The sequence below is a fragment of the Polistes dominula genome, unplaced genomic scaffold (genome assembly GCF_049000335.1).
Source record: "Polistes dominula isolate Pdom_NZ unplaced genomic scaffold, Pdom_raw_medaka contig_23, whole genome shotgun sequence".
NCBI classification, from domain to species: domain Eukaryota; kingdom Metazoa; phylum Arthropoda; class Insecta; order Hymenoptera; family Vespidae; genus Polistes; species Polistes dominula.
Window position 1 is genome coordinate 3702548 of NW_028300963.1, and position 24953 is coordinate 3727500.

A 24953-nucleotide genomic window follows, 5' to 3' on the forward strand; every position below is an offset into this window, starting at 1 on the left:
TATAAAATACAATTATTTTATTTAAATTTTAATTCGATTTAATCGAACCATTGAACTCGGTTCATCATGCGCATACAATGAAATAAATTTGAAATTGTTGAAATTAACTAATATGTAATATTTTTGCAAGAATAACTTTGTGATAAAAAAAAAAAAAATGAAGACGGTAAAGAAATAACGCAAAAGAAAACGTTTTAAATTTATAAAAAATAAAAAAGTAAACGAGATAATTGTAAATAAAATTAGTGAAATAAATGTGGAAATTACAACATAACCAATAAAGTTACAGATGTAAATTAATAACGATTCATATTCTAAATTTATATATTATCAAATTAAAATGAGGTCTACTACTCATTTATTGACTAATTCTGAAAAACAAAGTTTAGATCATTCATATCAATTAGATGGTAACATAATTGTTTCTAATCAGACGTAGGTTTACCATATTTTCTTACCCCTTGGCCTATAGTCTTTGATGATAATTTAAAATCGTTTTCAGAGAAACCGAATTCGACGTATTATGTATAACTTATACGGAAACATTTGAATTTTTGGCGGCAGGATTAACCGATGGAACCATACAATTCTATAAGGCTGATACTGGTGAAAAAGCTAAATCTCTTCGTGATAGTGAAATAATACAAAATCCTGGATCAACAACATCTATCAAACATAGACCTGTTCGAAAAACACATCCTATAACTCGCACATTAATTGCTACTTGTTAGTATTTTTATTTAAAAAATATTCTAACTTTCGATCGATAACCAATTTTTAGATAATCGATGTTTCGAATAATCATAATTGTACTGTATTTATGTAATTTATTGAATAGATATTTCGATTTATCGGTTCAAAAAGAAATCTAGAGAAAAATCGCGTTTCAAGTTTTGATAAAATGTTTATAGAAAATTAACATACCGAATAAACAAAATAGATTCTTTTTACCCGATAAATTGGAATACCATTTTAACATATGACACAATCTGATTAACGTGTTATTATTAGACGTAAATGGATGCGTCAAATGTTGGCATTATCCAAGTTCACAATGTCTCTACACGATAAGAGAGAAAAGACAAACATTAGGTTTGGCTTATCATCCTAATTTGCCAAAATTTGTAACGGTTGGCGATGATACAAACGTCTATTTGTACGACGAAGAAACGAAAACTCAGGAAAGGGTGTTTCATGCGAGGTATTCATTTAATTTTGCTTCAATTTTGATCTTATACGAAATGAAAATAAATATATATATATATAAAACAAATAAACAAAATGATATTTTTTTCAGTGATATCTTTGACGAAGTAGATGGACACAAGTCTCGAGTATTTGCTGCCTGTTTTAATCCAAAATCAGCGCACGAGATAATAACCGGTGGTTGGGACGACACCATAATGTTTTGGGATACTCGACAACCATACGCTCTTCGTCATATATCGGGTGTCCACATGTGCGGAGATGGCATTGATATAAGCCGGAATGGAAAAGATGTATGTTAATGATTTAATTATTTATCTATCTAAAGACTTTATTCAGACAATCTTCTTATTATTTTACTTTGTAAAAAGATCCTAACATGCGCTTGGCAAAGAAAAAATCCCATTCAATTGTGGGATTATGGAAGTGGCAAACTAATAGCAAGTCTCGACCCTGATAATTTCCCTTCCATGCTCTATTGTGGAAACTATTTAAGTAATTTTTTTATTGCATGCGGAGGAACTGATGAAAATTTATTTAGAATCGTTGATTTGCGTTCTCATTCCGTAAGTTTGTTTCTATGAAAAGAATACTTAACACTTTATCGGATTATTAAATATTAGAATAATGCGTAATGTTTAATTACTTTATCTTTTCTTTCTTCGTCGTAGACCTTGGGAATGGTGAAAAATTTGATTAATGGTGTTTATAGTATAGCAATTGGACCGATTGATACGAAATATGCAAAAAAACTGAGACAATCTGAAATACATTTACCCAAACTCGCTTTTTGTTCCGGTAAAACAATTTTCGAAATTAAAATGCATTAAAATTGATTTTCATCACGTGTCATGTGTTTTCGTTCAACAAAAAAAAAACAAAAACTAATTCGAGGATTAAAGATTTTATACGTTCGTGAATAATTTTAAGGAACAAAATTAAGGTACATATACACACACATATTATCTACCATCATCTTCGATCTTCTCAAGCAATAAACAATGTATTTTTATTAAATACAAACTATGGTACAAAATTTACACAGAACAACGCACGGTTTTTCTTTTTATTATTTTGTTTGTTTTTTTTATCTTTCTTTCTTTTTTTTTTCATTTTTTTTTTCTCCACATTTTATTTCTCCAATCACGTTAAAATAATAACGTGCATGGGTATATAATGATACGCACAGTTTCTCGTTTGAACGCACACACTTAAGCGAATGATTGACTGTGAACGTAGGATGAGCAAGGGGTGTAATCAAAAAGAGGGGATGGTAAGGGGTAAATTTTACTTTAGGAAAGTATTTACGAAGGGATAAAGGAGTAAGAGAGTAAGGAGGAGGAAGAGTAAGAAGAAGAATTATGAGTAAAGTGACGAGAACGATGAAATATAGAATGAATTATTTTTTAAAATGTTTTTTTTTTCTTTTTTTGGGACACACATCGATTCGCGAAGAAATACAAACTTACTCTTACTTACTTGATATATTCGAGGAGGAAATTTGATCGGTAGGCTTCACAAATGGCCGACCATTTTTTAATTTTATTTCTTTTAATTCTTTTCATTTGGCGCTAGGATTTACAACGCTTTTTATCAGAGAAATTGTTTTGCTCGGAACACGCTTAAGAGAGCAAGAACGCGCAGACGCGTTCGCGCAATTTCGCATGCACGTTGTTTTTTTTTTTTTTATTTTTTCTTCTTTTGTTTAAAAAAGACGCGACGCTTAAACGACGAGTACCTAAATCATTTCTTCTTTTTCTTCTTCTTCTTCTTTTTCTATTTCTATTGCGTCGTTGAAAACGTCTAAAGTCTACAACATTTTCTTCTTACATTCGAATTTTCGATTTCTATAAAGCTATATATACTACTAGAAATATAATTATTGAACAAACAAATAATAATAATAATAATTGATCGTTGAAAAGAGAGGACACTCTCGTTATTTAAACAAAAAATTAATAAAAAAGAAAAAAAAAAAGAAAAAGATATTTAAAAAAGAACTCTCTCTCTCTTTTTTCTCACATTCTTTCTCTTTCTACGACGTGGGCATTTCATTTAAATTTACTTAATTAGACTATAATATTAATTAATCTTTCTATCTGAAGTGGGAGGGAGGGACTTTGGGATGAACTTGGATTTTTTATACTCTCTCTCTCTCTCTCTCTTTCTCTCTCTCGCTCTTTGCTATAATTATCGCATATCGATTGGCCTAAAAAACGATCATCTTCTCGACGAAGCTTCTTATTTATTTGGTTGAAAATTCGTACGGTAATAAAATATATTTATACACGGTAATCGTAGTGCGCTTGTGTAAAATTTACGAACATTGGCATTACACGCTCCTCCTGCAAAATAGTCGCGTCGTTTCATCGAAGAGTAGTTATGTTTATGTTTATGTTATGTATATAAAAAATTGGTCGTCAATATGCGATAAAACACTGTGATGATGGTATCGCATTATGATCTTCTTTTTATTATAATTATAATTTGTATTTTTTTACTCTTATTATTATTATCATTATTATTATTATTGTTATTATTATTATTATTATTAATATTATTATTTTTCTTCTTCTTCTTCTTCTTCTTCATTATCATTTGTTCGAAATCTAAACTCTCAATATAGCGTCCCGATCTCGAGATAGGGGATGACTTTCTTCGTTTGTCGAAAAGGGATGGTGGTGGTGGTGGTGGTGAATGGTGATGGAAAAATGGGGTAGAACGGGGGTGGAAAAAGGGGAAAAGAAATGAACGACGAATCGATGATATGTTTCGAAAGGACCATATGAATTATTAAATCTACGCGTCACGTCTCGCAGCAGCCCTTCTTCTCTTTTTTTCCTTTTTCTTTTTCTTGTTTTTTTTTCTTTTTTTTTTTTTTTTTTTTTTTAACAGCTAATCTTGTACTTTTGGTTTGCAGGAGTTTATAATATGATAAATATATACACACTATATATATATAATGTGTAATAATAAAAGAAAAAAGAAGAAACAAATTGGAGAAATAAAAGTAAAAAAAAATTATTAAAAAAAAAAAAACAAAAAAAGGGGGGAACAATGAAAAGAAAAAAAGAAAAAAAATGGTAGTGACAACAACAACAGCGATATTATGAAGCGGATTAAATACGATCGATCGAACTGAATTAATCGTAATTACTTAAACAACGAGACGATTTATAATAGTAAGAGTACAAATATAGTTAGGATAATTAACGATCAATTAAAATATGAAGGTACATGCATCTCGTGAGCGTGATAACGAGACTTATTAATTTTCTTATTATAATTATATCGTGTGCGAGAATCGTTTCTTTTCTTTTTTTTTCTTTTCTTTTTCTATTTCTCTTTATTATTCTTCTTTTTTCTTATCGAGTTAAGAACAACAGATAAGCTCTGATCGAGCGAAATGAATTATTTCTTTATTTTTTGTTTGTTTCGGGAACGATTCGAAATAGAGGTAAATAAATTCGAATTATATACACATATAAATATACATATACATATATATCGGGTGCTCACCGATCCCAGTACCTTCATCGAATCACACTCGCGCTTTTTTTTTATTCACAATCATTCTTTAAACATTCATTACATTCTCTCTCTCTCTCTCACTCTCTCTTTTTTGCTAACTTTGTGTTATTACATCGCACCACTTAAAGTACATACTTTGTTTTTTTTTTTTTTTTATTTCTTCCTTTCTTTCTTTCTAATCACATGAGACTCACTATAAATTGCTAATAGTGTTGTTTTTTATCTGTTTCATTTTTTCTTTATTTATCTATTTATTTATTTATTTATTTATTTATTCATTAAAATCGATCCGAGGTGTCCTCCTCGTAATAGCCTTTCTTTCTTTCTTTTTAATTTTAATTTTTATTTATTTATTTTTTTTTAATATATAACCTTTCTTTTAAACGTTTCAATAATTAATCACTCCCCAACAATGTCATAGATTAGATAGATTATCCCTCTTTTCTTTCGCTTTTTTTCTTCCCCCCAACCCCAACCCCCAACCCTTTCCTCTACCTTCTCCATTACTCTCTCTCACTTTTTCTCTTTCTTTATTTCTTTCACGTTTTAACATTAATCCCGATGATTTATGTATATTTTTTGTTTATTATTTTGTTTGTTTGTTTGTAATTATTATCATTATTAATACTATGTGTATCCATGAAGAAACTCAAAGCGAAGCTGAAAAGAAACAAAAAAAAAGCCTACGTCTTCTTCACGAGCGATGCTCAGACCTTACATTCACAGCCTGACTGAGCATTCGCCATTTTATAAATGAAACTCAAAAAAAAGCCAACGACGATGCTTCTTCACACGCGTTCCCTTGAACATACATACATTAATTGATTCACATAATATTTTATCTCATCATCATTATTATTATTATTATTATTATAATTATTATAATTATTATTATCATCATCATCATTATAATCATCATCATCATTATCATCATCACCATCATCATTATAATCAAGCACAAACGTCGTCGTCGTCGTCGTCGTGTATAATGTACATTATTACTTTGTTTTATCATAAAGATAACGCAACGTTTGATTTTTTTTTACGTTCATATTTATACTCTATACAACAACGCTAATTTACGACGAGATGTGACATTAGGAATAACAATTTTCGTAAACTTTCACTTTCTTTTCTTTTCTTTTCTTTTCTTTACTTTACTTTACTTTTCTTATCTCTTCTTTTCTTTTCCTTTCTTTTCATTTTTTCTATTCTATTTTATTCTATACTATATTTTTTATTCTATATTCTATATATATTCTATTACTATTTTCTTTCTGATTTTTTTTTTTCACTGTGCACCATTTCTTTTTTATCTCCGTGCGACAGAGACAATTTTAACTAATACACCAAGCCAAAGATATGTATGACGCGCATCATCTCTGAAAGAGGAAGGAACTAAAAAGATTGCTGCCTAGCTTTTTCTAACAGCAGTTTTTTTTTTTTTTTTTTAACAATGTGATTATATAGAAAAAGGAAAAGTACAAGAGAGAAAGAAAGATAAGAAAAATAAAGATCCATTTTCTTATTCCTCGAAACAGGGTGCGAACGACTAAACTTGGTTATATTTCTATTTTCTCTCTCTCTTTCTCTCTCTCTCTCTCTCTCTCTCTCTCTCACTCTTTCTTTAACTCGATAATTATTTAAAAACATTCTCATCGCACGCAGTAATCGTATTTAAAAATCTGTTCGAGGAGCAACCACCAACCACTCGCGTTGGCATGTAAGAGATCACACGGTTTCAATCGTGGGCGGGGAGGAGTTGAGGGAGGGAGTGAGTGAGTGAATGACGACGGGGGTAGGGCAGGGGAGGGTGTACTTAAAAATGCCAACCTAGCAAGACTCGCTAAACACGTTGGCAAACGCGCGATTACACACTACTCATTTTATCAGTCGTCCTATAAACAGAGTAAATCGCTCGTTCATCGTCAAAAGAGTATTTTTTTATCGTCTCTCTTTTTATCTCTTCTTGTTTTGTTTTTCTTTTTTACATGGTATTGTAAACTGGACTGTTGTGCCTAGGCCTGACCTGCAGCCTGGCAAGCGGATGAGTTCTGCCGTGCTGCTGTTGTTTTTTACTAGCTGCCTTAGCTACGACGCTAGCGACAACGATACTTGGTGAAGGAACAGGTGGTCTACCGGGTGTTTCGTTTGTTGTCGTCGTTTCACCGAAAAGCGCATTAGAATGATTATTATTGATCATAATCGGTGCCGATCTTCTGGCAAATTCTGGCGCAATTTTCGATTTAGCAGGTGGATGAACCTCCATAGAGTCCCACTCTTTATCCTTGTGACCACGTAACTGTACGTCAGATGATCTTTTAGAGTCCGTCGATGTTGGTTTGGCCACTTCGTATTTACCTACTAATACCCTAACCGAAAGATCTTCCGTAGCGTTCTGAACGACGTTAGAATCGTCGTTTCCTTTAATAACCTCTTTGTCTTTAGTTTCACCGACGCTAGACGATGCTTGGATCTTCGATTCGTTGTGAGGTATTACCGGTGATGACGGTAAACTACGAATCTTAACGTCCCTTTTCGGTCGTGTTAAAATCGACGACGTGCCCTCATGATTATCACAAGCACTATCGGAAAAGTTTTTCTCTAATTTGGTTGATTTTGCTTCGAATTCCTTTTTGAGATTCTTCACTATACCAGACGTACTCCTTGGACATTCGGACTCCGGTGAATCGTCCACGGATAAACACCGTTTGCTAAACATAGATTTGTTGCTAAGATTTTCGAGGACCATTTTATGATGTTTCACCGATGGACATTGGGTTGTATTAACGACGCAGGGACTGGACGTTTCGCTTTCGGATCTGCACGATCTCAAAGAGGAAGGTAAATCTGTATCGGAAGATAATGAGGAAGGTGCTGGTGCGCTGGTTGACAATCTTCCGACTTGTCTTATAGAAACCGATGAAATATCAATACCACCTAAAGGACTAGGCGAATTTCTCGCTGTTTCTACTTTGAGATTAGTCGTTTCTTGGCTAGGCGATGAATCCCTCCTTCGCGGTGTTGGCGATGAATTATGATGATGATGAAGTAAAAGAGAATTGTAACCTTCGACAGGAACCTCGTCCGATTCTGCCGTCAATCTGTTGTCTTTATCATCGGCATCAGAATTTTGTGTACATACGCGTTTAACGCCGGCAGTGCTGACACCTTCTTCGAGTTTTTGTTTGGTACGTTTGACCGTACCAGGATGCCAAGGTATTTCCTCCTTGTCGTAAGGAAATAGACCGCTTGATCCTAAGAGATCGGTGGGTCTCATATCGTATGATCCCCAGGAACTGTTTCTCGAAGGTAGAGTTGCCCACGAGCTGTGTACCGAATTGTTGTCGAGAACAACCGCGCTATCGTAACTACTCCAAGAACTTTGTCTACTAGGCGAATCCCTCGTCGTATTAGGTTCGCCACGTCTTTCCTCCCGATCGAACACCCTGTCTAATTGTGCACTGAACGGATCACCATCCCTTTTCACTTTCCTACCGAAATTATTACTCGTCGTCATTGTCGTTGTCGTCGTCGCAGTTGTCGTTGCAGTTGCAGTTGCCGCCGTCGTCATTGTCGTCGTCATTGTCATCGTCATAGTCGTCATAGTCGTCATACTAGTTGTTACTGTCATAGGTGGTGTATTCGTTGGTCCACACGCGACACATTCGTTATTCTCACTGTTACTCACTATTTCTCCGTTAGCCTTGAGTAGAAGGCTATTACACGACTCAGGGCACGTTGCTGTTGTTGTATCGTTTGCTGCAGTCCAGACTAGACATTCACTGTCATTTATATTCTCTCCATTCAATTCTTCTTCTTTCTTTCTACGTCTTTTTTCACCTGGATCCCAGACAACTTGTTCGACCGTCAAAGCGTCCGATGTTGTACCTTGTGATCGATCAAGACCATTTTCCAAAGGTTTTTTTTCTTCCTCGATCTCATCTGGACTTTGGGGCAATGGTTTACTACCCTCCGAATCCGAACCAGGTGATGAGGGTTTGCTGCTAGCGGCTTCAAATTGATTCGTCAAATTTAAAACCAAACCTTTTCGTCTTTGTCCTTGCGTTTCCGATTTGTTAGAGGTTTTGTGTTTCGTGCAAGGTGTGTCAGGACCAGGAAGATGAAATATCTGATTCTGCGACACGCTATAGGATTGACCATTATCACAAGGCATCAAAACGTTACGTGCTTCTTGATCCATCGTTGATTTTTGATTGGAACCACGTAAAAGGTCTTCCCTCGTAACCTCCGTGCTACCTACTTTGTCTATACTTTCCAAGGATTGCGACAGTGGTGCTAAAATTATACAAAATTAACTATCAATTGTAAAATAATTTGTGTTATCATTAAATCGATCAAATAACAAAATAAATTGTGTACCAGATGGAAGCATATTTTCCGTTAGTTCCACGTTAGGGGACCAACTTTTGGGTCTTTGATTACTCTTCTTCAATTCTAAACCAGATATCTCTTGCAAACCGTTATTTCTATTATCAATTTTTTCTTCCTTCTTCGATTGATCTTTCACCGATGAAGGAGATTTTAAATTAGTATCGGATTTAGATCTTTGTAATTTTTCTTTGTTCTTCATGGCGTCTAAAATACCCTGATACGTTTCCAATTGTAAAAGAAAACTATTGTTAGGTTTGATACAATTACGTTTTTCTTTGACGTGTTTCCACGCCTGAGAAAAATCCCAATTGTAGGCCTTCATAGCGTACGCTATCACAACCGATGCTGATCTTGAAACACCCATCTTGCAATGCACCAATACCTTAGAACCTTCTTTCTTTGCTTTAGTTATATATTTGAACGTGTCATCCCAATGTTTCAACAAATCCGTTTTTTCATCGTCATAGACACGAACGTTCAGATAAGTGAACATTCCCGGAAAGAAATTATCTATCTCACGTGTCACGTTTAATATGTGTCTCACTCTGAAACAAAGATACATATATAAAATACATAAATTCATTGAAAAAACAAATATATAGATAACACATAACATAAATATATATATATATGTATATATATGTACCCATTCTTTTGTAATTCCTCCAAGTTACTAGCATTCCATTCGCTACCAAGATAAACGTGATCAAATATTTCAGTAGGTGCATCCATTTGTCCCAATATTGTAAGCATTTCTTGATCGATGAATGGTTTAAATTCACCTAAATCCATATCAAGATCTTCCTCCAATCTTCCTCGGATGTATTTTGAAGTAACTTCGTCTAGGTCAACAGACATCATGATTTCTTTTAACGTTGATCGAATTACTCGTTCTGTCTCATCTCTTTCACTCGGTCTGTAATAAAAAAAAAAAAAAACCACAAAATATACTATATTTTTAATAATATAAAAAGTAGGTCAATCATTTTACTGATCAGCCCTATTACAGGGTTTTGAACAATTTTGTAAGCAAAGGGTTTAATATTAAAGATTCCTATGATATCGAAAGATCTTCTTTAAAAGTATGAAAACTACTATATTATATCGTATAAAGAGTCATTTAACCGAGCTAACAACTTCCAAGAATTTATGTAGGTCAGTTGATGCCCAAATATGGAATTAAAGTATTAGTATAACCGAATTAAACACATGTTTTCTTTTTTGTTTACGATCGTTGTAAACAAAACCTTCTTTTCCTTCCCCCACCACTTTCCTTTCGGTGCTCGAATCTATTCTACGAATTCGTGCGTGAGCAATTCGTATATTCTTGGTGTGTATATGTGTGTGTATGTGTGTATTATACCACGTTGAAAGAAACAAATAACAAAAGGAAGAGGTCTACGAACTCTTTCAAGTATTCTTTTTTTTTTGTTATTCTCTTTAGTAAATAGAAATTATTTCAGTTAGTATTTTGTGTACACGAGCCAGGGTTTATTTTCAAGAAACTTTGATGTAGGTCAGTGTTTCAAAGAGATTTTAATGAAACGAGGAATTTTACAAGTTTATTGTGCCAATTGTTCTTTTTGTTTTTTAGAAAATTAATATGGTTTATATTTTAAACACAATGTATTATAGTATACTCTCATTACATTATTTATTATATAATAAATAATTTAGCAAGATAGATAATAGAGAAAAATTTGGAATTAAATTTTTGTAAATACAATTATTTCATTCAGTGATAATTTTAATCGTTCAGAATTCATTTTAGATTTTCATCATCACCATTATTATTTTATCCGAAAAAAAAAATCATATGAATTATTACGAATGTACATTTTGAATAACAATTTATATAACTTATAGATTAGAAAAGGTGGAATCGTCGTATAAGCGATGCATAATGGCGGCCTCCTTAGTTGAGGATAAAACGGTGTTAGAAAGAAATACGTGAGTGAAATATTCTCAAAGAAACCGGGGGTGGGTGGGTGTTTGATGGTAACGAACGAAACCGGTAATTCCTTCTTATAACATTCATAAATATACAATAATCGACTGATCCAATATCTTTGAAAAAGGTGGAAGAAGGTTTAGTGGGGATGGATGGAATGGGGGGTAGAAAGAGAACCAATCAGAGAGAGAGAGAGAGAGAGGGAGAGAGAAAGAGGAAGATAGAAGGAGGGTGTCAGACGTAGAAACTGGAAATAATTGAAGGACGGTGATAAAGTTATGTTCTCGGTCAGTTTCTCAGCGTGTGAAATCTACACACACACACACACATATACACATATTATATACACGTAGGAAAGTAGATACGTCAGAAACGATTGAGTTTTGGCAAGGAACCAAGCTAAATCCGCGCGGACTAACTCCTACCAGCTGGTTTTTGAGATGAATCTGGTGGTGGTTGGTTGGGTTTTCATCTTTATCGATTATTCTCGAGACGTATTGACGTTGAAAAATATTCCTTTTTTTTTTTTTTAGTCACGTGGCCTTTTTCGTATCTATCGAAATACTCTTTGAGTAAATGATATACGCTTGAAATTTTGTAATTTATTTCTAATCTGTTCTTTCTTTTTTATCATATTTCTTTTATAATATTATTGAAGTGAAAACTTCTTTAGAATGGGAGTGATCTGAAAAGTAAATAAACGGAAACGGAGCTATGTAACGAAGAAATGAAACGGAGCTATGAAACGAAGCTATGAAACGGCTGCTATACTAAATAATGAGAGAAAAAGAGACAAACATATAGGATTGTGTAATATGTTATGTATTATATGCCAATAAACGTAAAATAATTGTTGAATATGGTAACAATATTATAATAATAATATTATAACAAATAAACCCTACAATTATCCTACACCTGATATTCTGCATTCATCTCATTCTCTCGAAACTTAGTTTTTCGAAGGTTTCACTTCTAACACGTGTGATCTGTGCACACATGATATTTTTTTTATATTTATATCTTATTGAGAATTAACTCAATGTCATTATATTACAGGTCACTGAATTCGTCCTTCCATCGACATTAACACGGGTATTAAAATAAAATGTATCAACCTTGCAAATACGTAATATCACACTTTGATATATTGAAAAGAAGAAAAAAAAAGAAAAAAAAGATAGGTAAAAAATAAAATAAAATGAAGGGTACTCACTTGTTGCGTACACTATCTGGAGAGGGTGGTCGTCGGGATTCCAAATTATCCATTGCATGCCATTCGTTGAGGCACGATCGATCACTTTCAATTCGTTGTTCATAGTAACTGACCCAATCATGAGATAATCCACCCAGGAAATAGTTTTGTTCGCGAGCCTTGCTCGATACCTTGTGTAACGTTTGCAAAGCTGACCTGAAACGAAAAAAAAAAAGAAAAAAAAAAAAGAAAACCCAAATAAATATAAATCAAAGTTAACGAGCTGCAAAATTCATTTTTAATGATGGAAATTCAATTTTATAGTTATATAGGATTATCGATACGTAACAACTATTATTCAATTGTTTGTTTTCCATACCATTAGAATTTCTTAGAGAAAAAAAAAAAAAAAGAAAAAAAAGTAATAACAATTCGATGGACAGAAGTGTACTCTTTACTCAACAAGTATTTATATAATACTGTGTGCGGTTAAAAAACCACCATGGTTCTTTACTTTCTTATCTCGGTGGTAAAGTAATTGTTTCCTTTTTTTAAAGTGGAAAAGTAAGATTTCCTTGTCGCTACTTCCTTTCCTTAACACACAAATCCTTATCTCTCCTTTGACTAATGAGATTCCGTGTTGCGAAGAAGATATCAAAGAAAAACAAAAAGTAAATTCGTTTTTTCTTTCTAACACACATATGCAAGATTTTACGAAATTTTATTAAGAAAAAGTACAAGAAAGAACTATATAGAAACAGTAAAGAGAGAGAGAGAGAGAGAGAGAGAGAGAGAGAGAGAGAGAGAGAGAGAGAAAACCGGAGCAATTAATAAACTTCATTTCGAAGGTCGATTTGCTACAGCAGCATACTCTTATGAGACCTTGAAATGTCGGCCAAACAATATAATGTTCCCAATTCGACGACGTAACAGCAGAATTTCAAGGATCAAAATGATGACGTAACACACAACGACCCCGTCTTCTTGTCGTCATCATGTGTACTTAATATTATACTACTCTTTAATCACATTCAAAATTTTGATTCAGAATTGAAGAATTAAGATGATCGAGCTATGACTATGATTATTATATAGAATTGTTTTCACTGAAATGAAAATTCACACACACACATACACACAAATATTTTTATTTATACGACCATAAAGTGTGATTCCCCTAAATGAAAAAAATAAGGGTATATAAAGAATAAGATGAAATGGGGAGGATGAGAAAGGGTGAGAGAGAGGGTGAGAGAACATAAACGTCGTCTTTTTATTTCCTTCATATGTTAGCAAGAGAAAGAGAGAGAGAGAGAGAGTGTGTGTGTGTGTGTGTATATAATAAGACAGAGGTATACTGTTACGGAAATACCTATTCCTAAAATCATCTTCTTCCTTGCTCGTTGTTCGTCACTCTTTCTCCTTTTTTTTCCCCTCCTTTCTCTATCACAATTGTTCCCTTCAATCACATTTATAAACGTGAAAAACTAATTATAGGAAATTTCCAACAATAATTTCATTAAAAATAAAATCGATAAAATTCAGTAAAAAACGTCAATTCCATTTTTAAAATGCACTTTCTAATTTAAATGTATAATATTATTATTTATTAAATATATTATTCATATTTGATATACATTTTACATTTATATATTATTGTGTCAATATATATTATATTCAATTTTAAAAATAATTTTGATAGAATTAAAAATGGGAAAAATAATAGAAAACATTTAAAAATCTTTTTCCTCTGAAATATTTTAATTATCACAAGTATAACCTGTTTCATTTCTTTTTTTTTTTTTTTATATTTTTTTTATTCAGAAAATAACGCGAAACCGATATTAATATAATTATATACCTCTCCTCCTTCTCCTTCTCAAAAACTTTCTTTTTCTATATTTAAAATTCGTCGTTAGAGAAACCGAATAATTGGCATAACTAAAAGAAAAATAAGTTTCACTTCTACTATGCTGTGTGACACTGGTAACACATGCTTGAAAATAGAAGAAATTGCTAAACAACTTTTCTTTCTTTCATTATCTTTTTCTTTTTTTTTATTCCAATCCTTTCCATCAACCAATCACAAATGTCATTTAACTCTCTTCGTAGAACAAAAAGAAAAAAAAAAGAAACCTTTCGGACATCTGTCTAATGGAGGAAAAGAAAGAAAAAGAAAAAAAAAGAAATAAAAATAAAGGAAAGTAAGTAACATTTCCTGAATCTAAATTCACCTCTGACAGGAAGTTTCGATTACAATACATACGATCATTGTACCTTGCACTATTATACTTGCAAACATACATACACACATATATGTATGTGCACAGAGAATAGACGAATACATTAAAACGTATACGTAGAAATAAAAGTAAAGTAAAAAAATAAAATAGAAACACTCATGTAGTTTAAACTCGTGTATCTTCTTCAGAGAATTTTGCTTCCTCTGGATAAATGCCAAACGTGTGTGTGTGTGTGTGTGTATGTGTGGTGCACGCATTTACGAAAGAACCAACGAGAACAACGCGAAATCGAGGAAAAAGAGAAAATTACAAAGATAGATGTTTGGTCTCTCTTGTACCATCGGTATATCTATACATAGTAAATGCATACACACATACACACACACACACATGTAGATAGATATTCGTTCATGCGTGCATTGATGTGAACAAAGAAGATGCAACACGTGGTCTACTACCAAAATGACATTGGTAATAAAAACAAATTGTGAACCACGTGAGACTCCTATGAAAATTTCCTTTTTCGTATAGAAATTATGCATATATGTATATAGTTGAAAAAATTCCAAACGAGTATATTATACAGAAGAGATATGATTAAAGTATGTTCCATAGACAATTGTGACGTGTATTTTGAAAATAAATAGCCCCAAAACGTAGTAGTTTAAAACGTATAAACAAATTCTACGCATGAAGCATTTTAATTATATAAAAAAAATAATATAAGTTTTTTAATCGTATGGAGATTTATATTATTTGTTTGTTTGTTTGTTTGTTAAAATGACAGATAAAAGTAGGAAAATATTTTGCATAAACTTTTGCAATGTTTCCAATGATGGTATACTAATCTTATTATGGTACAGATGAATCATAACTTTACTTATTGTTAGTCGGGGAATTCCTATTTTCCCTCCCTCTTTTACGAATAACACCAGTTTCTGGTATTTTTTTTTTTTTTTTTATTTATTTCATGCGGAAGAAAACTGCATAAATAGAATTCGTCGGTAAAAATAAAAATAAGCATAAAAAAAAAAAAAGAAAAAGAAAGAGAAAAACATAAAATACAAAATGAACCCACCTGGCAGCTTTAGAAACAACACACGTTACTATATTTTTCTTCTTTGTTAATCGAATAATCCAAAGTATCATAGGTAAAATAAATAGTATTATACCAGTAGTAGTATAAAAGCAACAACAATAACAACCATAATCACTATCACTACCACTTGACAACATTTTCTTGCCTTATGTCCCTTTTTTTTAGATCTTTTTCTTTACTTTCCCGTCCTATTACAACAACACTCTACTACTAACAAACAGTCTGATATCCGACCTTGCGAGCTATTCCCGTCAAGGTCATCTGATCGACCCTACGATCGTACCTCTCGTAAATATCGTCATCTCTTTTTCCATCTACGAGAAGTAGAAGGAGGTGGAAGAGGTGGAGGATACGAGAATGAGACACTGTAATTCATACGGCTCCAGGATTCAAGTCTTAGGACCGTCAAGGTCATAGGACCCTTCTTCTTACATACACACACTCACACACAGATGCAAGATAAAGAATAATCTTTTTTTTCTTCTTCTTGAACTTTTCGTTTTTTTTTACCCTTCCTTCTTGTCTCCTTGAATGGGACAACCGTAAGAAGACACTTATCTTGTTCACTTTAATATACACTTTTTGTCCCCTTTTATTATTTTTATTAAAAAATAAAAAATGATAGTTTGATAAAAGAATCTTTGATCAAAATAAGAAGTTTGCATTTATTTATTATATTATTTTTAATTTAATCATCTTCTTGATCACATTTCTGATTTATTAATTATAATAATGACAACTTTTTGCATCACTTTACGTAAAATTTACTTTTATTAATAATATACTTTAGGAAAGTTAATAAAAAAAAAAAAAAAAAGGAACAAAACAAAAATTTAAATAAACTAAGGAAGAAACACCACTTATGGTTAATGTTCTTAGAAGGAAGAAACTAACGAACAAATGTATAAAATAGTGGAATAATCTTTCGTCGAAGTGTACACCGTCGTGAGCCACGTTTCACTGAACAAGATGAGAGAATGAGAGAAGAAGAGAAGGAGAAGAAACCGATGATGATGATTCGGTGATGAGAATAGAGTACGCGTGATACTTGAAGACTCGACGACGGTAAAGAAGACTCGACGTATTCTTCGAAGTGGGGGGGATTGGATGCTGATGTGAAAGAGAACAGGGGAGGCCATATTTAGTATTGCTGTTATCGCTAAATTATACAAATCACTTATTCTACAAATTATCTAGATAATTAACTAGAATGTTGGTTAATCCGTTAAAGTGTTCGATAACTGTGTCATTTATCAAATTATCTTAATAATTTATAACACATTACCTATTCTAGGTATTCGTTAAAGAGAAAAAATTACATTTTTGTTATAATATTAAATTAATTAATATAATTAAATAAAAATTTTATATTATTAGTTTGAAGTGAAACAAAAGAAACGTCAAAGAGATCATGAAAGAACGAATATAAAAAACCTCTTTTTTTTTTCTTTTTTTTTTTTTAATCGATGGAATTTTAAAACAACACTCAAGATGTTCATACGTTTTACCTTGTATCATCCAATCGTTAACATTTACAATTAGATCTCGTTCGAAATCAAACCGATTAAGGTAACAAAATTGCAATTACATCAACGATCCTTCTTTTTTTCTTCTTTTTTTTTTCTTCTCTCCTGATTCGAATGACACGAGCAGAGAAAGAGATCGGTACTTCTGATTAAGAGATTTATTTCTTACTTCTTTAAGAGTAAAGAAAAAAAAAATTCCAATCTCTCTGCAATCCTCTCTAAAAACATTTTTCAAATACTTCTTCTTTTTCTTTTCGTTCAATTTCGTTAAACAATTATATTATTATTACTAGATAAATAGAAATCAAATTCTTCTTTTCACTATACTTAACAACAACAACAAAAATATAAAAAAGACAAATTTAAATTCTGTTTTTCTTTTTTCTTTTTTTTTTTTGAGCGAAATCTCAAAGAAAAGCACGCGTACAAAAAGATTGTATCCAAGAAAGAAAAAAAATAGAAAGATAAGAAGTATTTTCTCGTTAGGTTGGACTCCATTAGAGAATCATCGGGTTAAAACGTTTAAAAGGGAAAGTATTTACGTGCTTTGAAGGGAGGTGAAAGGGAAGGGGTGGAATTGGTAAGAAAAGATCGAAGAAACAGTCTCGTATAAAATCCCACGAGACATGGTCTGACCCTGTTACACCATATCCCAGGACTGACGATAAATCAGCTTGAACGAGAGAAGAAGAAGGAATCCACCCAGAACGAGTCATCGTCAGAATAAGGAGTTAAAAGATTCTTTTTTCTCTCTCTCTCTCTCTTTTTCTCTTTTTCTCTTTCTGACTGATCTTGGATGAACACAGGAGAACGTGAATCGTTCAAGGACAAAGATTCCATCGCGAATTTTTTCTTTTTTTTTCTTCTTCTGAGATAACCAACAATTCAAAGATTATCAGGAATTACATATTGGTTTTTTTTTTTTTTTTTTACTGGTTTTGTTAAACCTTTGAGTAATAATATGGACGTATATATGCGTTTGCTATAAATTGCTAGGTCTGTCGAAGTATATATGTCTTCGATTTAAATATATTTTATTGGGTACAGATAACTCAAGTATGTATGTATATGTGTATACGTGTATGCATAAGTAATCATATATACTATAATTCTATTTATTAAATCCCATTTCTCATATTGCAATATTCATGAGCATATCAATTTAAACCTATAATTATGCACCTTTGTGTATGAAAAAAAAAAAACTAAATAAAAACAAAAAATATGAAAACAAAGATAACAAAAGGGGGTATTATAATAAAACCACGTGTGTGCTGTTGCATCTTTAACGTATCTAATAATCTTCTGTTTTGTTTGAAAGTCCTTTCTCTAAAATAAAAAATAAAAAAAAATAATGACCTAGTAAAGCAATTGGTATAATGAGATAACGGTCAGTGTTTTCGAGCCGGAACCGATCCTGGTCGACGGTCCGCAACCCTTTTGTCGTTGTCCGTTACGCAACAGTGCGGATAAGAAGGTCCTCTTCCTTCATAAATACGAACAGGAGATGATGATGAAGAAGTTAAAGAAAAAGAAAAAGAACAAAAAAAAAAGGTAGGAGTCTTCGATGATGAGTCATCATCTCACGTTTCAAAAAGATACATACACACATACATATACATATAAATATGTATAGATAGAAAATCACAGTGATAATTACTATTGGATGATACGCACGATTTGATTTTAATGAGACACGCGTGAATGATTATCACCGAAATATTTTGTACCTGTTAACATTTAATTTATGCGAATCTTGACATTTTCAAATATTCGGATGATTTTCACATGAAGGTATTTGTCGAACGTTTTAGTTTACAAAGTTGGAACTTTAGACGTTACGAGAGTAACGTTATCAGAGTATAGGTGAGAACAAAGAGATCTCCCTAGGTTCAGAAATTGAACAGAGAAAGAAAGAGAGAGAGAGGGAGAGAGAGAGAGAGAGATAGGAAAGGAAGATAGAAGATATTCTTGAAACTCAGAAACTGACAGTGACGAGGGAACAAAGTTATCGAGTGTGCTATTCAATCGAGGCCAATCTAGAATGGGGATCCTCATCTCTTTACAAACCGAAAGTCCTTTAACAGGTTTCGTATCGATATTCCATGAAAACATCGATCGTTGAATTATCGTTGATTAGATCAACATTCAATGGTTACGTTATTTTATTATATTATCTCTAATACACACACACACACACACAAACAACACGAGAGTTTAACTTTTAACTATCAAAGTGTATAGTTGATTCTCATTTTAATATTATGTGTTATACGATTGGTATAATATAAATAATAATAATGAATAAATAAGTATAATTGAATAATCAATAATATATTTTTATGATGCGTAATATATGGCAAAAGTAGGTTGATCATTTTACAGCTTAATCCGCAATATTTCACGATACACGTTATGAGTAATGTTATACAGTAACACGTTATCAAAAACAACTTGCGATCAATGCAAAAAAAAAAAAGAAAAATAGAAATTAGCACACGTATCAATGATGTTGCATCACGACATGTCGTATTAAAAGAAAAAAAAAAAAAAAAAAAAAGAATTCTACTAATATCTACTAATATTTTTGTATAAAAAATTGTTACTGCAATAGAAATTAGAATAAGAATAAGAAGAAACTGAGATCATCTTAAACACGATTAGAATTATATTAGAAAATTAAACCTAAACCAAAACCATCCACCCACGTATCCATTGAATTTTAGAACACACTAGTTGAACGGAATGAATGCTGGTTGCGGGATAAAATCTAGCGAGATTTTGCGGTCTTATCAACGGGGTATCGAAGGTGTCATATCGAAGTCGTGCCTTCGTCATTCGATTGGAAAACTTAACCGGTTCATCAGACTCTAACAAAGTTCATTGATTCTCAGTGATCCGCTAACGCTTCCTGCTCCTTTAGTTCGTGCCGGTTAAACGAGCGCACGCCCGTTTTCTTCTCCTTCTTCTTCTACTTCTACTTCCTATTCTTCTTATTCTATTTTCTATCGGTTAATGAGGCAGAAAGATTAGAAGATGAGGACGACGAGAATCGAGTTTCGATTAAAATATATACATCTATATATATGTATATGTTTTTTTTTTTTTCATATAGTTAAACGAGTATGAGTATAAATATTGTACACGAATATCTGTTCATATACATATGTATACATATATATATATATATTATTTTTTGATGTAATTAAAACACACGTATGAGTATAACTGTTGTACACGTGTACAACACGTACCTGTTGAGGTTGAACGCGAATAAATTTCCGTAAAATCTAACGAAAATAGTATTTATCTTATCGTTCACCACGCCCAACGATACACGGGGCTGGGCTCACACCACGGTGACCTGGAAAAAGTAGCCTGCTGCCCGACCGACATCTTTTATGTCCCTCCGCGAAAGAACAAAAACCAGTTCGTGGAGAAACGCGACCTAAAGTGCCGATTGGCCACGTTCCCTTCCCTTCCCTTCCCTTCCTTACCCTTCTACATTCAATGCTTTATTACTTCAACAGAGAACAGTAACAACACCAATGAGGTGGGGGGAGTAATAGCATGAAATTTCATTCCAATGAAAAAGTATAATACGATTCCGTTTTATCGAATGATCTCTGAAAATTTTCGAAACCCATCATCATCATTATCATCATCATTATCATCATCATAATCATCATCATCATCATAATCAATATCAGCATTATTATTATTATCCATCTTAGGTTACCTTTCAAATTTAACCTCGTTTATAGAAATTTCATGTAATCCGTAAAATAAAAAAAGAAGTTACGTGGGATGATCGATCAGGATAATTCTAGATGATCTTTTTTTTGTTTTTATTTTTGTTTTTCTTTCTATAGAAAGATAATTGCTTTTAGAGTCGATAATTACATCTTCGAAGATGAACTTGCAATGATGCTGGGACAATAAGAGACAGTTAATTGCTTTTACATTGTTCTAGACACACGACCCACATATTTTCTCAAACGAACTTAAAAGCGAAGAATTTATAACTACCACTTATCATTTTTCTCCTTTAATCGTTTCAAAGAAAACAGTAAAATCAAATTAATATATATATATATGTGAGTATGTAGGTAGTAGTAGTGCAATGAGAAAAGAAAATCGGAAATGCAATAAATTTCATCGTTTCCTGTTAAACTGAATGCAATGCCAATGTTCTACATTCGAAGAAAATATACATGCATAATAATGATGATTATGATGATAATAATATCTGTGCGACCGAGTTTCAAATATTTCATTCTTAATAAACAAATTCCTGATCGATTCTTCATCAAGATAAACAAATAAAATCCGATTAACCCTTAAGTATTACTACCCCAATAATTTAATTTTTTATCTATTAGTTTCATTATCTTTTCTTTCACATATTATTATTATTTTTTTTTTTTTATTTATTTTCCTTAATAATATTAAAACAAATTGGGCATTTTTAAAGTAAGTGACCATGCGTCGCGACGCGCCCATAAATGGCGCGGGCGATAGTCCATGGTCGTTGGCAACCCCACCACCACCACACTAACCACCACACTACTACTACCAACATCAACACAAACACCAAGATGATGATGATGATGATGGTCGAGAAGCAACGACGAGGCTTCTCCAAAAATAGGACGACGACGACGACGACGACGACGACGACGACGACGACGACGACAAACTCAGAACAAACTCAGAGGAGTCTCGAACAGTTGCTGACGACAACTAAACCTAACAGTTTAAAATGATGTTTGCAAACTAACATGATTTTCTAAATGAATTATTATACATTGAAATATAATATCAATGTTAATCATATCAATGAATGTTTCTTGTTGTAAAATCAACTTTTGAATGAACACTTTACAAATGAAGGCTTTTTTGTAATTTAATTTATTTATTTATTTTTTTTTTTTATTACAAAAATGACTATATATTTATGTACGTAGATGTATGTGTAAATGTATGCGGTGTGTGTATGTGTGTGTGTTATTTTCCTCTTCCCTCTTTTTCTATTTATAGGACAGAGACGACACAGAACGTTCAAAAGTGCCGTTGCACAAACCGACGAAGCTAACGAACCTGAATTCTTTGATGCTTTTTCTTGTAGAAAAAGATAACATGAAAAAGGACAAGAACAAGAAATAAAAATAAAAAGAAAAAAAAAAACTTGGATACGAATTAAAGAAGAAATACAATATATTTCTTTGGCGAATCTTCTAATCATCTATCTATTTCAAATATCATCCAGGAAATTGTGACGAATTTTTTTTTTTACTTTTTCTACGAAGACATTCTTTGAAGATTACTAAGCTTTATGATAATTTTTGTTGGTTCAAAGATGATAAATGATTTATTAGAATTGAGAAAATAGTTCTACTTTGTTTGAAAGTATTTTTTGTATTAATAAATCAAAATAATATCTATCTATAATTAAATATTTTTTTAATTAATGTGACACGTTTCTTTTTTTTTAACGTTTTCAACTTCAAATTGGATCGTAAAATAATTAGAACGAAAAATCAGTATCGATGATCTATAATTTCTAGCGTTAAATTGAACGATTTTGTTTAGAGTTTGCAGAATAGGTCAAGTTTGTTTTAAAATTGTTTGAAATAAATGACAAGAAAAAGATTTAAATAATAAATAAGTCTCATTAACGTGACAACACGTTCTCAAATTAAAAAACGTATTTATAATTTATAATTTCATCTGCTTGCAATAGACGAAAAGATTAAAATGAAATAAAATTGACAAATATTTAAAAAAAAATATTTATCTCATTAACGTAGCAACACGTTTCTTATTAATATTCAAAATCTCAAATCACGAATCACGAAATAATTAGAACGAAGCATTCAAATTATTTATAATTTATACCTTCGTCTGTTTGCAATAGACGACAACAAGATTAAAATAAAATAAAATAAAATGAAATAAAAAAAAAAATAAATAAGAAAATATTATCATCTCTCGTTAATGTGTGTCTCGTTTCTCTTTTAAGAATTGAAAAATAAAATCCCATTTAACCAATCGATTCTCGATTGTACGGATCGCGAGATAATTAGAACGAATAAACGTATTATCTGATAATGCGTGGGAAGAAACCATCCGTTGTTTCCACCGAGAGTGGAGAGAAGGTCTTTAAAATGAAACGGAAGAGGGTTGGGCACAGTCAGGAAAAAGGTATCCCTTAAGAGTCCACTCGTGTAGACAATCGGGATATGCCGATCAATTAAAAAGTCACAGCCCACGTTTAACTTTGTTTTTTATTGTTTTCTTCACTCTTTGACTCTTCCGTGTTGCGATAACCCTTTCCCTTATCTTTGATATTCTACCTTTCATTTTATCAACGATTGTGTTGTTACGTGTCATTGTTTATCACATTTTTATTTTTATAATGATTTTACCGATGCTACTATTCGATGAAATTCTAATTAATTTTTCAACGCAAAAGATATTTTTCGATTCGAAATAATTATTAAAAAAAAAAAAAAAAAAAAAAACCTGTTTCAATTTAATAATAGTATTGTGTATTAATTTACCTCAAATAATAGTTAATTAATCGTAAGAAACGTATATTGTAGTATAAAAGCACTGAATATGAATTTAACGCACCGTCCTCTTCGAAATTCAACAGTAAACTGATTCAATGACATCTCACACAAAAGTTCTTTTATTGAACGTTGTTGATACGAGTTATCGAAGGTTATACACGTGTGTAACGAACATACTATTAGTAATAAATAGAATTTCAAGATTATACAAGGTTTTATTTGAACGTTTCTCAAACGTTTACGTAATTGTTTAAACTATAAATATATTTGATTTTTCAATTAAAATTTTGTTTAAGTAAAAAAAAAATATAATTATCAAGGATTAAAATTAATAAATTATCCGTTGTCCAAATTTTGATTAGAGATGCATAGAGAAGAATAAAAAAATATAAAAATAATAAAAAGAAAGAAAAACGAACCGCCTTTGCGCTTTTGTTCGTGCTATCAATGAACTCCACCCACGCGTTTATATTCCTTTCCTTCGAGAATCTCTCAACGTGTTACGTACTTATATATATATATATATATATAATTATGATAATTATTGTAATTATTATTATTATTAGAAAGACTTACCACATGGCTTGAACAGAGACAGGCTTGAAGATGTGCTGTCGACCGCAAACGCTGACACTGAAGCCCCTGTAACATAGAAAAAAAAAATAGGTAAAAAAAAAACGAAACCGGAAGTTAGATATTCACGTGTCCCTTAGTTAAAAGCAAAGACGATTTTATAACATAGAAAGGGTTGTGATTCGATCGATCGTCTCATTTTTTTCTTTGTCTTATGTCTCTTAGTATTTGTCAGAGTTTGTACTCTCGTAGTTGTTGTTGTTGTTTTATCGAACACTATATGGCTAACTTCTTTATTTTATATCGGCACGAAAATGGTCCTTCTATTACGAGACTGTTGGTTTTGTATTTAGTTTGCTTGCTGCTATTTCGAGATGCACACTCGAGGACTTTTGCTCGACGTTGCACTCTCTCTATCGTTTCAAACGATGCACCAACACACCAACATTATATACAACGTGTGTTTCGATACTCGTCAGTCTTATGTAATAAATTCACGTGTCACTTAGTGGATCATCGAAATGTTCTATATTTTATTTTGTTTTGTTAAGTTTTTATTCTAATCGATACATTAATTTTGTTTTCTTTACCTGAGATTTCATCTTGTTTACGTGATACGAATGCCATCATTTCATTCTAACTAACAATAAGAAGAAAAA

General features: G+C 32.0%; 2 protein-coding genes across 9 annotated transcripts in view; one reads left to right on the top strand and one right to left on the bottom strand.

Annotated features, from left to right (window-relative positions):
• Positions 1 to 95: 95 nt before the first annotated feature.
• On the top strand, positions 96 to 4253 carry LOC107065587 (protein tipD). The gene is made up of 6 exons (XM_089172778.1): positions 96 to 435; positions 503 to 726; positions 1012 to 1201; positions 1298 to 1499; positions 1578 to 1772; positions 1878 to 4253. Exons 1-6 carry the CDS (start codon positions 341 to 343, stop codon positions 2034 to 2036), a joined length of 1065 nt encoding a protein of 354 aa, XP_089028904.1. The 5' UTR covers positions 96 to 340; the 3' UTR covers positions 2037 to 4253.
• The window catches only part of ssh (Protein phosphatase Slingshot), an 80918-nt gene continuing 58148 nt past the window's right edge, over positions 2184 to 24953 (bottom strand). For 7 of the 8 annotated variants that reach the window (XM_015319622.2, XM_015319620.2, XM_089172775.1 and 4 more), the window contains 5 exons: positions 24298 to 24363; positions 12300 to 12494; positions 9779 to 10048; positions 9121 to 9677; positions 2184 to 9036 (listed from right to left, as the gene is read on the bottom strand). In XM_015319622.2, the coding sequence (XP_015175108.2) occupies positions 6725 to 9036; positions 9121 to 9677; positions 9779 to 10048; positions 12300 to 12494; positions 24298 to 24363 (3400 nt within the window). In that variant the 3' untranslated portion in view covers positions 2184 to 6724. Of the gene's footprint in view, positions 9037 to 9120; positions 9678 to 9778; positions 10049 to 12299; positions 12495 to 15599; positions 16067 to 24297; positions 24364 to 24953 lie in introns of those variants that run through there. The other variant, XM_015319628.2, reaches the window with a different exon arrangement.

What these genes read in the sequence shown, in the direction of transcription:
- LOC107065587 (XM_089172778.1), top strand. Translation starts at nt 341, where the DNA reads ATGAGGTCTACTACTCATTTATTGACTAATTCTGAAAAACAAAGTTTA. An exon ending in GAAAGGGTGTTTCATGCGAG is followed by an intron (nt 1,202 to 1,297) that starts GTATTCATTTAA and finishes TATTTTTTTCAG; the next exon opens with TGATATCTTTGACGAAGTAG. An exon ending in TAAGCCGGAATGGAAAAGAT is followed by an intron (nt 1,500 to 1,577) that starts GTATGTTAATGA and finishes CTTTGTAAAAAG; the next exon opens with ATCCTAACATGCGCTTGGCA.